Raw genomic sequence first — 15,970 nt, 5'->3', positions numbered from 1 at the left:
AAACACCAGAAGAAAAAGAAGAAACCCCTAGAGCAGCGGTTCTCAACCTGTGGGTCGTGACCCCTTTGGGGGTCAAATGACCCTTTCACAGGGGTCGCCTAAGACCATCGGAAAACACATATATAATTACATATTGTTTTTGTGATTAATCACTATGCTTTAATTATGTTCAATTTGTAACAATGAAATTGGGGGTCACCACAACATGAGGAACTGTATTAAAGGGTCTCGGCATTAGGAAGGTTGAGAACCACTGCCCTAGAGATTTCACAGTGAAGGGTTTAGCAGAAGCTTTTGCAGACTTCAACAAGCTCCTTAAAAAGTTTAAAACATGGACCTAGCCGGTGTGGGTCAGTGGTTGAGTGTTGATCTATGAACTAGGAGGTCACAGTTTGATTCCCAGTCAGGGCACATGCCTGAGTTGTAGGCTCAATCCTTGGTAGGGGACACATGGGAGGCAGCCAATCAATGATTCTCTTTCATCATTGATGTTTCTCTCTCTCTTGCTCCCTTCCTCTCTGAAATCAATAAAAAATATATATTAAAAAAAAAGGGTTCAAACATGGATCCCAACTCGAAAAGGTTTTCATTAATAGGAATGTACATGGTGGATTTTCTGCTTATAAGCAAATGTGATGAAAAATGAAACAAATTAAACCACATGGACATACAGGTTGTCCCCCCCCCCAAAAATGTGTACACACTTAGCAGCTGATAGCTCAATTGATGTTTCCTTCTTTTTAGATTTAACTCATAGGAATCAATAATTATTCAAAGTGTATATACATTTTTGGGGACATCCTGTACTTCTGAAAAGAGTGATACCTCCTCAAGAAGAGCCTCAGGCGGGTCTTCCAGGTGTTCCAGAGGAGGACATGGTTATCATGGGAGGTCACAGCTCCATGCCAGTTATTGCCCCTGAAGCCCTCCCACTGGGAAGAGATGTGGAGGTGGGGCACAGTAATAATGGCGATCCTGACCCCGTGTGTGTCTGTCTTGGTTTTTAACAAAAAGGTTAAAACAAAATTTAAATAGAAATAAGGTTTATAGAATAAAGACATAAAGAAAAAAAATGTTTTTGTACAGCTGTACAATGTGTTTGTATTTTAAGCTAAATGTTATAGGAGTAAAAATATTAAAGACATTTAAAAGTTTATAAGGTAAAAAAGTTACATGAAGCTAATGTTCATTTATTATTGAAGGAAAAACCCTATTTTTAATAAATTTAGTATAGCCTAAGTGCACAGTGTTATAAAGCCTACAATCATGTGCAGTACTGTCCTAGCCTTCACACTCACTCACTCACCACTCACCCAGAGCAATGCCCAGTCCTGCAGGAGTCCTGCAGGCTCCATTCCTAGCAAGTGCCCTATACTGGTGTATCTTTTTATCTTTTATACTGTGTTTTTACTATATCTGTTCTATGGTTAGATATGCAAATACTTGCCATTGTGTTACAAATTCCTATGGTATTCAGTACAGTAACATGCTGTACAGGTTTGTAGCCTAGGAGTAGTGCGCTATACCTTACAGCCTAGGTGTGTAGTAGGCTGTACCATCCATGCCTGTGTGACTGATGTTCACACAAGGACTAAACTGCCTTGTGATGCCTTTCTCACAATGTTTCTTGTCACTAAGCAACGCATGGCTGTGTAAGTTACCCTCAGCTCTCATGTCTATCACAGATTAATGTTACTAGTGACTTTTGTCATGGTAACAACAGGGTGGAAGAGGCACCAAAAGCCTGGATATTACCTGCAATCAAGCAGGTTGGGCTGTGCCCACCCCTTCTCCAGGCCCATCACTGTGCTCCAGGCACAATGGCTTCAGGGCTGTTGTCAGACCAGGCCAAACCCATTCCCACAGGGAGTTTTTACTCCCTCTCCTTCAGTCAGAAGGCTCTTCTGGATCCCCACCCACCTGGGTCTCAGCTCTCAAAGACCTCCCTCCATCCTCCTCCCTCGGATGGTAGCAGCTCCAGCCTCCCCCTCTCCAGTAGTTCCTTGCTTCTCTTTTTTTCAAAAGGCTACTCACATGATGTTGCTGTCTACTCTGTCTCTTTAGTAGGAACCATATGTAAACCAAGGCCAAGGACCACTGCACCTCCAGCACCAAGAACAGTGCCTGGACCATCTGACCCCAAAGTGCCCCATCAGCAGCAGGACTGAGAAATGGAATGTACGCGCTCACAGATGAACCGGCCGCAAGATGTATCTTCCACTCATCTGAACACACTGCTGCAGACACAATGACCCAGCAGGCCAATTAGCCTAGAAAATCGAGGATGAGGTAATGAGGCCACTGCTTTCTACTTCGTTAGCTCAAAGTAATAGCTCCAACCAAGGGTCACAAAAGCTGCAAGGTTCTGCCTTCTACCTATGAAGGCATAATGGCCTTAAAAAAAATCAAAAAATGCTAGGGCTTTCCTTGTGAATTTTGCTTCCTAACTCTACATTTTTCCAAGTTGACATTTAAATTATTTAGGTATTGGTCAGTAATATGGCCCTAAAAAAATACCTTGTTGGAAATAACTCAAATGTCCATCAACTGGTGAAAAGGTGAACAGATGTGGTATATCCATAAAGGGAATATTATTCAGCCAGGAAAAATACAGTACTAACACACTACAACACAGATGAACTCCATTATGCTAAGTGAAAGAAGCCAGTCGCAAAAGAGCATGTGTGGCTGCATTTTTACGAAATGTCTAGAAAGGCCAAATCTATAGAGACCAAAAATGTATTAGTGATTGCCTAGGGGTGAGAATGAGAAATGGCAGCTAATAGGCACAAAGGACCTTTTTGGGATGAAGGAAATGTTATAAAACTGGATTGTGGTGATGATTACGCAATTCTGCAAATTTACTAAAAATGACTTGTACATTTAAAACCAATGAATTTTACAGTTTATAAATTACACCTCAATATAGCTATTTCTTTTATTCTAAAAAGGAAAAAAAAAAAAAACCCCACACACAGCAATAACAAAGAGCCTTGGCTCTGTTGAATGTTCCAGGCTGCTGAGGATTACGGCTCTAAATCAGGGTTGGGGATTGTCCGGGCCACGGGCCGTATAAGGCCCCTGAAATCATTTAGTTTGGCCCTACCAAGGCATTAGGGGTGAGTTAATGAAATGTCTAACCAAATACAGAAGACGAATGTTTAAGCTGATAATTTTGTATGGCCCTTGAATGACATTATACCCTAGTAAAATATCCAAATGGCCCTCGGCAGAAAAAAGGTTCCCCATCCCTGCTGTACATCCTTACTGCTATGGAAGGCCACGGAGCTGTGTGCCTGCTCATTCCTAGGTTGCCTCTACCTAGCCTGCCCCAAGAAGAGCCAGACACATTGAGATGCAGGTCACCCAATGTCCTTTGTGAACACTGACTGGTCCAGGACCTGCCTGAAAATTGCTACTGTCCTGCAAAGCATTTATGCCCACGTAGCTGTTTGCAGCAATGTCCCTTCCTCCCATGAAAATCAATTGGACCCATTAGTAGAAAAAGATAACCCAGCTATTTTGAGACAAATCTCTGCTGGATTAGCAGTTGTCTTTCCAGCTATGATTGGGGAAGGAGCTTGGCAAATGTGTCTCCAGGCAATAAATAAAAAATTGGGTAATTACTGTGTCCTTCTAAGGCAGTTTCATAGGAAATCTTCAGCCCCCAGAGATAACGCTCCATGAAACTTCCACTGCGGCTTAAACACTGTTCTGCCTTCATTCTTCCTTTCCTTTCTTTATCCATAACCCAGGCTTGGGTTTATAAAAAAAATGATTTCTGCCAAAGTAGTCCTTCAGAGTGCAGAGGGCATGCTAGAGAGGAAGCCCTGAGCCCCACGGGGTTACCTGGCTCCATCCCTCCCATGTGACCCGAGCATGAGAAGCCACTGGGCTAGCGGTCAGCAAGCACAGGGCCACCTCTTTGGGCTTCTCCTCTCCTAGAATATTCTCAGAGAATTCTGAAAACACTGACTGGATCCTGAGTTTCTTAAGAACCAAGTGATGAGAACCAGTGTGATTGTCTGGAAAGGTATGTGTTGCCACCTGTTAAGATACATTACTAAAAGTACATCTCCATGACCTTTTATTTCATTGTTTAAAGAAAAAGATTTCTGCGACAAACTCCGCTTTCCCTATCCCCTACTCATTGAGGCAGCAAGAACTATTCTGAAGCAAAAGCATAATTAAGCAAAACAAAAAGGTACCAACACACTGGTGGGGAACAGTAAGGGTGTGTGTCTTATAATGGTTCAAACCTTTTGGATGAAATTATCAAGTGAATCTAGAAAAATTAAGTCCCAGAGCTGTCCCACCCAGTAAATTAGTGTAAGAATACAGGTTTTCATTTTTTTTTTTTTAATGTGGAGGGAGAACCAAATTATGGGCAATCTGAATTCATGACCATCTGATAAAGTAACCTGAAGAAAAAATAATGGTCTGAACCTAGTTTAACACTAGAATGTTTCATTCGAGACAAAAGTTTTATAGTTGTCTGAGGGTGGGATCATTTGAAACCACTTTTCCTTGTAGTTTAAATGCAGACAATCACACTGGGGCCAGGGGCCAGCATGTTCTCTAACTCTATGTAGTTATATCTTGGAAGTGCCAAGAAAGCTTTTGGGGCTGAAAGCAGGTGCTCCTAGCCTTAGCAATTAGGAGGTTATCAGATACTGTACCAACGTCCAGGCCACACTGGCTTTCATTGGCCAGGGTATGTGGGGACCTGTCTCAGAATTCAAGCAATTTTTGGACCTTGAACTTCAGAGAGAGGGAGTAGTAAGATCGAAGTAAAAACCACTTCTTGAAATTCCAACTATGATCATACAAGTATCCATTTTTGCTTGGTGTGTAGAGGTACATGTTCTTATTTGAAAGAATGGAAGCATAGTCCTTCCTATAGCTAGCTACAGACCAGGACAACTGCTATATAACTTTCAATCACAATCACAATCTCTTTTCTGGTATTTTCCTGTGTGAATGTGCGTGTTTGTGTGTGTGAGAGAGGGGGAGAAGGGGGAAAGGGGAGAGATGAATGGATGAGATTACAGCAAGTACTAGATATTATGTGCACTTACGTTTCACTCCACTAACTCTGTAAAACCCTTCTCACATTTGGGCCTTTGAAACAACATACACTGGTTCAATCTTTACTGTAGTATACCTACAGCGAGCCCAAGCCCAGCCCTATGCTGGATGGAGAGAACACAAAGATAAATGAGGAAAGAGTTCCAGCCCTTGAAAAATGCAGTCTAATAGGGACACAGGCAGAAAAAAGCCCAAGGCGATCCAGATTGATGTAGCGAAAATAAGACATGCAAACACCTTTACTATTACTTGAATATAATTTAGAAATATATAACTTTATCACAGACAAATGTCTTATGCTAAGGACACAGTAACTGTTTAGTTCCTGGGTTTAAATAGCTGTCAAAGGATACACACGCTGAAGGCTATGGAGCACACCAGACTGGCTAAGTGTTCCTGCCTGCCCGGCTGCTTTGAAAAGGTGTGCCCTGGAACAGAGCAATGAACGTATGGGACAGAATGTCTCATGTGCTCCACCGTTTGTTTAGAACGCCCCAAAGTACTTGCTAGGTAAGAGGAACTTTACTAGATCAAAGTAAACTGCTGATTTCACATAGCAAGTGACATTCTTTTTTCTTCTTCTTTTTAAGTTCACTAGTTCTTTCAAATAATAGTATCTGGAGTAATCCAGAAATTCTAGAACACTTCCTTCAACCAGACCCCAGGAGATGGGTCATTCTGCTTTGTATTAAAATCACAGCCCATACAGTTTGTTAAAAACAGCAAAAATAATTTTAAAATAGTTCAAGTTCATTACTTATATGTCTCAAATATCAGTCAGGGGAATCAAAATTTCCAACATTCTTTTCTGTTGTTGTCTCTCATCTACTTCTCTCTTACATCCAACTTTCCAAATTGCCTAAGACACTCCTCATGAACTTAACCCACACGTATATTATAATTTCCCTTCTTTCTTCCTATACTTCCATTACAAGATGAAATAAAGTCCAAAGAACTCTAGGAGAGAGGGTGGGGAAGAATGATGCTGGGCAGGCCACAGTGGAGGGGAAAGACCGGAGACACTAAAATTTGGCACTGTTGTCCTATCGTAAGCTATAAATGGTAGATAAGGACAGACTGTCTTTCTCCCAGCGTGGGTCCCAGTGGTGACCCCCCACCGCTTGGCTCAGCTGTGACACAAAAGAGAACAGATGCAGAAAGAATGAGTGTAGGTGGTAAGCTAGGCACATATATAACAGGTTGCCAGAACATGGAAGCTATTATTTTGAGTGCTATCCCTAGTCCCACCAGCAATGGAGTAGGTGAGGATTTTAGTTACAACTGTGTGATACATATAGCCCTTCAGTATTTACTCAACAAGTATTTCTGAGTTCTTACTATGCAACAGCACAATGAAGATTAAATACACACACACACACACACACACACACACACCCCTTAAGGAGTGGAGAGCTCACTAACAGAGAGAAAAATGTGTGCCAATAACTGTTCAACACTGTTCTTTAATATCTACTCAGCTCCACCTCTGTGTCAGTCACCCTGGGGATAAGATACCAGGGATAAGCAGTAAACAGATGAAAATCAATGCTCTTGTGGTGGTTACAGTGTTGCAAACACAGGCCACTATGCTGAAGGCTAGCACACTGTTCTAAGTGCTTTCATGTTTTATCATGTTCAATCTTCACAACCACCACATGAAGTGGGTACTGTTATCATCTTACTTACAGGTGAGAAAACTGAAGCACGGTGGGTCACGTGGAGGAAGAATATGGCATTACCAAGTACATAAAAAAAAATGTGGGCTAACACCAAGGCCGGATTGGTTAGCTGAAGACGTTGTCTTCTCAAAGGGCACAACTGGACTGTCAGGAACAACGTTTACAGTGGGTTTCACACCTTGAAATATTCAGTAATGTCAGATGTAGCTGGTGTCTGGCACCTAAGCTGCTCCAAGTGTACAATGAAGCCCATGTTGTGATAAAATATGCCAATGAATCTATTAACGCCATTAAAGTTTTATAACAAAAAATCATAACACTTAAATAAGGAATTATCATTGTGATTTTCCTGATTTTCTCTTGTCACTTGAGTTTTTGTGGCCAGAAATGAACTGGTCTGTTAGCTTAGGTCTCGGATATCTGCACCTGACAGGCACACGAAGGAGACCAAGGTTGTCTCCTATACTCCTCTCCCCTCCCCCTACAAGCAGGGGCCTCCCTTCTCATAACCCAGAACAGGGGAAGGCCAAAGAGCAGCACTTACGGTGCCTGGCTGTCGACTCATCATCTGAAATCTGCTCTGACCCCCAAACCCAATCCATCTCATGTTTACTCTAGGCCACGTGTTCTAATCACCTGAACTTTTACCCCTTCTTACTTTTGACAGGCTGTTACTACTTCTTTTGCACCTTTAAAGGATGCAGCTGACAAGACCTTTAAAAGATAACTGTAAGAACTGGAATTTGGATGGTCTCAGTTTAGAATTCTTTTTCTGCTCCATTCAGTCTCAGGTGAGTAAATGCTAAAAATGTACTCCCCACAAGTAATAATTAAGGGAAAACAGGATTTTAAACTAGGTTTTTCTTTGAAATGTTAATTTGCCAAACAGAGAAAGAAAAGGGCACATTTTAGTTTAGTGTTTAAAACCTTTTGCCCACTAAAATGGAATATATATCTATATCAACTTCTGCTTTTTTTAAAAAAAACGTAAACATTATAAAAGTCATCCACTCACAAAAGAAAATGTAAACATTCCAAAAGGTAGACCATAAGTGAGAAGTCTCCTTCAACCCTACCCAAGAGTAAACCACCACGATGTTTTGATATTTTTAGTGAAGGAATTGCTACTGTTTAGGGACTTTTAAACCTCCAAAGTACCATATAAATAAAGTGGCAAACCTGAGGGCATCTTCCCCTGCCTGCTGTTCTCTCTAAAGCACAGGTAGCCCTAGAACAGAAGGCCACAGTGAACCCTTGGTTAGGTCTCGTGGGGTGCTCATTTACTTTGTTCCCTGGGTTGGGAAACACATTCTGGAATATTTTTCATTTAGTTTTGAATAAGAGAGAAACCAGCAACACTATCTTATTTTATACAAGTCTCAGCTTTATCTACAAAGGTTTGAGGCAGCTGTTACAATCAAAACACAGTCCCTAAAAACATGATAAACCAGAAAGACACTCAAGGTCTGGGAAAACATAAATAGAAGTATAGAACCAAGGCTGAAGAAAATAACAAAAGTATACAGGCCTGAAAGGTCACAGAGCTGTAATTACTCTGTACACATCTACAAGTTACAAAGTTTACAGAGGAAATGATATCCAATAGCGGTAGACAGGAACACCAAGAGGATGTTCTCCTGGCCAATGTCCACAAACCACTATATGTATTATAATATGCATGTTTTATTACCTGTTAAAAAAAAAAAGTCCTCTATGGGTTACAGGAAAGGAAGTGATTTGAAAAGTTCTACTCCATTGGCTTAGAAAAGGTTCATTTGAACTCAATCAGATTACAGCATAATTTGGGGCATGTTTTATGTAGGGATTTTTGCAACGTGTAGCAAATATGCTTTAAAATGCACCTACCCTCTGACTCACATTCCCTGCTGGGAATTTAGCTTAAGGAAACCACCCATCTGTGCAAAGCTTTACCTGCAACAATGCTCACTGCAGTGCCTTAAGAGGAAGTACTGGCAATGATCTTATGTCAAACAATAAAGGACTAGATCAATAAATTATGATGAAGCCCAAACTGGTTTGGCTCAGTGGATAAAGCGTCGGCCTGCGGACTGAAATGTTCCAAAAAAATAAAATAAATTATGATGAAGAATGAAGTTCTGTGGTCACCAAAACGAGGCATAGAATACTGACTAACATGGAAAGATGTATTGAAAAATATTGGGAAGAGGGACAACAAGTTAATACTGTCATCTCTGGGTTGTGGGTTTCCAGGTGACTTTTACTTGCAGTATAAATATTCATAGAAATTTTGGAAATTTTCTGGCAGCAGCTCTGGCCAGGTAGTTTACTTGGTTTGTGTCCTGATACACCAAGGCTGTGGGTTCAATCCCCGATCAGGGCACAAGAAGCAACCAATGAATGCATAAATAAGTGGAACAACAAATCGATGTTTCTCTCACTTGCAAATCAAGAAATTTAAAAAAAAATTTTTTTAAGGAATTTTCTGGCCGCAGAGAAAAATATAGTTTAAAAAAACAGATTAAAACCGAAACACATACCTAAAAATATTAATGACTGTTGGAAATACTAAGAAGTATAATTTGGCAGACTTGTTCTCAAGCATGTACAACCTAAGTGGGGATAAGAGCCAATTAAAAATAACATTTCCGCTCTGGCTGGTGTTGTTCAGTGGTTAGAGTGTCAGCTCATGAACTGAAGGGCCTGGGTTCGATTTCCCGTCAAGGGCAAATGGGTTGCAGGTTAATCCTAGCCCCGGTCTGGGTACATGTGGGAGGTAACCAATCAATGTGTCTCTCTCACATTGATGTTTCTCTCTCTCTCTCTCCCCTCCCTCCCTTCCACTCTCTCTAAAAAAAAAAAAATCAATGGGAAAAAAATATCCTCTGGTGACAATTAACACACACACACAAAAATAACATCTCTTTCAGAAAGTACTAGCCTTAAAACCTCTTGATTCAACTGCAACTCACTGAAATTCTTTTAAAAAACCATACATTGGCAAGAAGTCATATTAAAAAAAGTGAAAGGTACTTTCATTAATATTCAATTAACAATAAAATTCAATTAACCAGCCCTGGCCAGTTTGGCTCGGTGGATAGAGCATCGGCCTATCGACTGAAGGGTCCTGGGTTCAATTCCAGTCAAGGGCACATGCTTGGGCTCAATACTCAGTAGGGGGCGTGCAGGAGGCAGCTGATCAATGATTCTCTCTCATCATTAATGTTTCTATCTCTCTCCCTCTCCCTTCGTCTCTGAAATCAATAAAAATATATTTTTGCCGAAGCCGGTTTGGCTCAGTGGATAGAGCGTCGGCCTGCGGACTGAAAGGTCCCAGGTTCGATTCCAGTCAAGGGCATGTACCTGGGTTGCAGGCACATCCCCAGTAGGAGATGTGCAGGAGGCAGCTGATCGATGTTTCTCTCTCATCGATGTTTCCAACTCTCTATCTCTCTCCCTTCCTCTCTGTAAAAAATCAATAAAATATATTTAAATATATATATATTTTAAAAAATTCAATTAACCATAACTCCATATGCTCTCAGCATTCCAGTTTGTTTACATCTATGCCCCCAACATCTCTTACACAAACCTTTTGATGTGCTCAGTTATGACAGTTTTAGAATCTAAGAAAATTAAATGTATGTTTTATCCTACTGAATACAGCTGTAAGGCCTCTCACAGGCCCATGTTCCCAGGTCCTGGCTCTGTCTCTGGACATTAAGTAATCCCTGTGGAGACCAGGCTCCTGCCAAGGTTGCAGATGTCCAACCAGTAAGCCTGGGGCAAATGGTTTTGTTTGTTTTGCTTTTAATTAAAAGTGTTTACTTGCTTCCACCCATCAGAGAAGCCAAAATAAAAAGGAAGGAAAACACCAACCTTTGGTGAGGAGGTAAAGCAATAGGAATTCTGATACACTGCTGGTGGGAATGTAAATGGATGCAATTGCTTTGGAAAACTGCCTGGCAGTTTGCACCAAAACTAAATATTCAAATACCTTATAACCCAGCAAATCCGATCCTATGGGTATACCTAAGAGAAAGAACACCTATGCCCATCAGACATGCACTAGAATGTCCACAGCAGCACTATTCATAATAGCCTGGAGTAGTGTGAAAACTATCCCAAGGCCTCTCAAGAGAAGTGTGATATATTGACACAGTGGACTACTATACAGCAAAAAGAATGAGCTAACTACAATTATTCCAATACTATGGGTGAATCTGACAAACACGTAGTGAAAGAAGGCAGACAAAATAGGCAGAACTAATTTTAGTGCAGTGAGAAGTTAAGAGAGTTATCTTGGAGGGGGTGTAGCACCTGGAAGAGGGTATATGAAGGACTTTGAGGGGCTGGTCATGGTCTGCTTCTTGATCTGGGTTCTGGTTATACAGCCGTGTTCAGTTTGTGACAATTTAGTGACTATACACACCTAAGCACACCTTTCTGTGTGTGTCTGTTTTAAAATCCTCACCCGAGGACATTTTCATTGATTTTTAGAGAATGGGGAAGGGAGAGAGAGAGAAACATCAATGTGAGAGAGACACATCAATTGGTTACCTCCTGCACAAACCCCGACCAGGGCCAGGAATCAAACCTGGGTCCTTTCGGTGCAGGGGACAACACTCCAACAGACTGAGCCACACCCACCCAGGGCTCCGTGTGTCTATTATAGCTCAATAAAAAAGTTTTAGAAATAAAAACATATTTTCAAATGACAACAGAGGTTAAATTAGTGTTTGCACTGCTTTTAGAACCATTTTTACATTGGAACTGCAGAAGAAACAGCTGTGTGGAAGGTGGGGGGAAACAAAAATCCAATTTGTTGCAATTCCATGCACATTAGGATTCCCTTGCAAGTCTGCCTGTGGCTCATTACAGTGGAAATGCAAGGCAAGAATTCATGCCCAATACTGGCATAATGTCACAAACTCAAAAGCAACCTGAAACTTGTGAATGGTGTCACCTGTCCAAGTAGTCCCAGTCTCCCAGGCTTCACAATAAAGGCCGCTGCTCTGTCTGCAGAGCACTCGTGTTATCCTAGTTCTAAAACCTCTTTCCAATCAAGAAAAAATGTTATGACTAAAAAAGACATCGATTGTTTGGCTTTGTATTTCCATTTTCCCCAAACAAAAAGCTACAATACTGGGCTGTTCAGTTTGATATCAATACCTGGCAACCCTTCTGCCACTATCTGGCACACGAGTCTTACTATCCCCCTTCTTTTAGTCACCATGGAGCCGAGAGCAAGTTGTCCGGGTTTCTGCACACCCCATTTTTATCTTCAGCATACCTGAAGAAAGTGTGATGGGAACAGATGAAGATATTAAGCACTGTGTAAAGCTACAGCAAGGAACATAAAAGGCAATTTAGAGATTCAAAAGCTAGACCTGTACAGCACAGTCTGCACTGGACACCACCCAGGCAGGGACTTTCACTTACTCTCCCCCTCCCCCAATAAATCCAAGTGGAGAAAATAAAAACCATCAAACAAGCAAACAAAATCTAGTATACATGCCTAGACTGCTTGCTTTACCCAGTGAAACAAAAGTACTTTTTCTCATAAAAAAAAACAACCCACAAAAAACATGCCAATGACAATGAATTACCAGAATGACAGTAAATGTTAGTGACATCTTAGATCACCAAATTATAAAAGGTATTTGTTTTGTGCATTTGTTAGTCACTAAAACTAAATTACTATACAAAAATGGGAGGGACTGAGGCTGGCATGTGGACACTGGTCACACATAGACTTCGGGACTCAGTTTCTTTCTTATATTAAAAGAAATATTTTTAATTGATTTTAGAGGAAGGGAAGGAGGGAGTGAGGGAGGGAGAGAAACATCTATGTGAGAGAGAACTATTGATCAGTTGCCTGCCGCAAGCACACTGATGGGGATCAAATCTGAAACGTGGGTATGTGCCCTGACGGGGAATTGAACCCACCACCTTTTGGTGCACTGGATGACACTCCAACCAGGGCATGGGACTCAGTTTCTTAATGGTAAACAAATAAAATCTATAGCCACCCTAACGGCTGATGTTTATTTAGAATGAAACAAACACTATAAAAGTGTCAAGGCAGGGTGGGAGCCTAGCATAAGATAGGTGCTTACTAAATGTCCATTTATTCAACACATATGCACACCTACTATGTGCCAGGACCTGTTGTACTATGTACAACAGAACAAAGCTCCTTTCCTTTGGGAGCTCACATTCTAGTTGGCATGGGAAGACAGACAAATAAATAAATACGTAGACCCTATGGCAGTAAGAGCTATGGTGGAAAGGCAGTTAGGCAGGGTTGCAAGATGGATGGCGTTTTCTGCAATTTTAAAGAGCTGTTTGAGCAGGCCTCTCTGAGGTGATATTTTTTAAAAAAGACTTCTGTGTCCCCTCTCCCCTCCTTTCTTTTTTTAAGTGTCATTTCCCCTTCACTGCTGCTTTAGCAAGATTAATCCCTAATGATGTCACACCCATCCCTCCTCATCTTCCTGACTTTAACTGTTCTAACTTCTAGGAAGGTTGTGGTTACTCTTAATTAAGGTTTGTTTTTTTTAAACTTTACTTCTTCCTCTTACCACTCAGGCATATACTCATCAGAAAACCATGCAAAGTTACTAGCAAGCTACAAATTATGGGCATACTATAGACTGAAGTGTGGGGAAGGGGAGGGACCTTTAATTTAATTCTTAATTAGCAACAGCAACATTACTTGACATCTTGGGGCTTATTATCATGCCATTTGTTTGTGAAGTGGTAAAACACACAACCTTCTGGGATTTAGCATGGATCTCCAGCAATCATTTGTCTAAGTGTATATTCAGAAAACTCTGCAATGTGTAAATATTTAAAGATATTTGACACTGCATACTTTATAATCCCCATTTTCTCTAAGAGTTTATTCCTCTATTTCAAAGTTGGAGACATTTGAGTGTTAAAGAAAACACCTAAAACCCATACAAGCAAGTCATAAAATCTCATTTGCAGGTGGCTTTTGTAAACGCACCTGCTTAGGTTATGGTTGGTTCTATTAGTAAAACACTGTAGATTGCTAGGTAACATAAAAGGAAGTCCCTTTTTTAAAAGAACTAGCTAGACTAGACTCATCAACACTGCCAGATTTTTTTTTACCATATTAGGCTTAAATTATTCTCAGCTTTGGTAGTGGAGAAGTGGCCCTGGGAGCAAGAACCCAAGAGCAGGAGGTGAAAGAATTTCAGGCTTTCAATTGAAAGTAAAATTTTACTGTGCATTTCTATCACAGCCAAGGCACGAGATAGCAGCATTCACTTCAAAGATTACATATAAACTTGTTGTCTAGAGCTATAAATTCGTATTCCACCATCTCAATGTAAAAAAAAAGCCATGATCCTAAGACATGAACAAGGAAATGGTGATTAAAATAAATCAACAGACATCTGTGAGCTTTCAGTATGTTTGAAAACACCTGGGAAGGAAAAGCCACGAGGCCTGTCCTGGTCTCTGATCTTCAGTGCTATAATCTTTCAAAATATGAAAATTACTCACCCTGCCTTACATCTGCAAATACATATAATCAAAACTATGAAATCCGCACTTCTCCCCTCTTGCTCCAGTTCCTTGGCAACTGCACAGGCCAAAGTGGTTGGCACTGCCGGCGCCGTAATGCACTGGAGTATACAGCCCCTCCACCCAGTCATCACTGAAAGTGAAAGTCGGGAGTGCGTGGAGGAAAAAGCAAAGCCATGTTCCTTCCCAAGAGAGCACCTGAGTGCCTGTCTCCAGTTATCTCCACTGGGACCGGGAAGACGCGCGCCTGACTCTCAGAGGCGGGGGGAGGGGACTCTGTGGGCTCACTTAAAAAATATATATATTTTATTGATTTTTTACAGAGAGGAAGGGAGAGGGATAGAGAGTCAGAAACACCGATCAGCTGCCTCCTGCGCACTCTCCACCGGGGATGTGCCCGCAACCAAGGTACATGCCCTTGACTGGAATCGAACCCGGGACCCTTCAGTCCGCAGGCCGACGCTCTATCCACTGAGCCAAACCGGTTAGGGCTGGGCTCACTTTTTAAAGCTTTCGTGGCCCTGTGGAAACTTAGAGTCTGCCACCAATCTGCAATGTCTGCATTCCTCAATTACATACAGTTTTTCCAAACTTAACTGACAGTCATCAGCGTAGCTGCCACTCCCCGAGTCTAAGAGGAAGAATGTTTCCTTCACACCCTCGGGAAAGACCCCACACGTCCGGTCCGGACCCACCATCGTCAGGAATATTCAAACATTAACCCCCGGACAAATGTTAAACTTTAACACTCACATTTCTGGAATTTCGAAATGCCCTCTATTAAAGCAAACACACGAGTAAGGAACAGATTTTGGTCACAGTGACTTCCTGAGCCCCCAAATGCTGTGTCTGGCTACAAATTGTAATTCACATGTTTGTTGTATTCAGACGAAGGAAATACATTTTTTTTGAACTTCCAAAGATCCATTAAGAATATATTTTCACGCTCTTTTGAAATTCTTATCCGACAACAGTCAATCCACTCTTATTTCAGGAATTCACGCAGACCTTGCAAATCTAGAAGCCACATTTTAGGGGTAAAAAAAATTAAAAAAAAGTCTATAAAAATGACCATACTGTGGGCCCTGAAGATGACTGCAAGTGAAATTGGAAAACTAAAAGTCTCGGGGAGCTAGCTCCGCGGGCCTCAGCCGACTTAAAACAAAAGTTGTTTTGTATCCTATTAGGAACAGATGATTACACGCGGATCTCATTTCCACCGGAATCCACCCATAAGCGCTTCAAGTTCTCAACCTTCCTAACCGCGACCCCGTCATACATACAGTTCCTCCTGTGGTGGGGACCCCCAGCCATAAAATCATTTTCGTGGCTCCTTCATCACTGTCATGTTGCTACTGTTAGGAATCGTCATGTCAATATCTGATATGCAGGAAGTACTTTCAGGGGTCGCGACCCACAGGTTGAGAACCGCTGGAAACTTACTCCGCTGGCCACGAATCCCAAGTCTGTGTGTTTCTGGAAAAATTCTCCCACCATAAACGCCAGTTTTAAGAGAATGACCCCCAAAGCGTTCCTTAAGGTCCGGTCAATTCCATGGATGCCCGGCTGCTCCGGACCCGGGACTCACCACACCGCCGGCGGGTCAGAGCCCCGCGGAGCGAGAGGCTGCGGGGAGCGGAGGGTCGGGGGATAGGATCGGGGGCGAGCGG

The 15,970-nt window shown here is 41.7% G+C and overlaps 1 protein-coding gene across 4 annotated transcripts in view; it reads right to left on the bottom strand.

The window, feature by feature from the left end:
- The window catches only part of BAIAP2L1 (BAI1-associated protein 2-like 1), a 76,010-nt gene extending 60,198 nt beyond the window's left edge, over positions 1–15,812 (bottom strand). For 2 of the 4 annotated variants that reach the window (XM_005879406.2, XM_014550346.1), the window contains exon 1: positions 2,035–2,148. In XM_005879406.2, coding sequence (XP_005879468.1) covers positions 2,035–2,133 — 99 coding nt within the window. In that variant the 5' untranslated portion in view covers positions 2,134–2,148. Of the gene's footprint in view, positions 1–2,034; positions 2,149–11,979; positions 11,999–15,743 lie in introns of those variants that run through there. The other 2 variants (XM_014550345.1, XM_014550347.1) reach the window with 2 other exon arrangements.
- Positions 15,813–15,970: the final 158 nt, after the last annotated feature.

This window comes from Myotis brandtii, unplaced genomic scaffold (assembly GCF_000412655.1).
Source record: "Myotis brandtii unplaced genomic scaffold, ASM41265v1 scaffold6, whole genome shotgun sequence".
Taxonomy (NCBI): Eukaryota; Metazoa; Chordata; class Mammalia; order Chiroptera; family Vespertilionidae; genus Myotis; species Myotis brandtii.
Note: the sequence above shows the minus strand (reverse complement) of the source record. Positions and strands in the feature narration are given on the sequence as shown.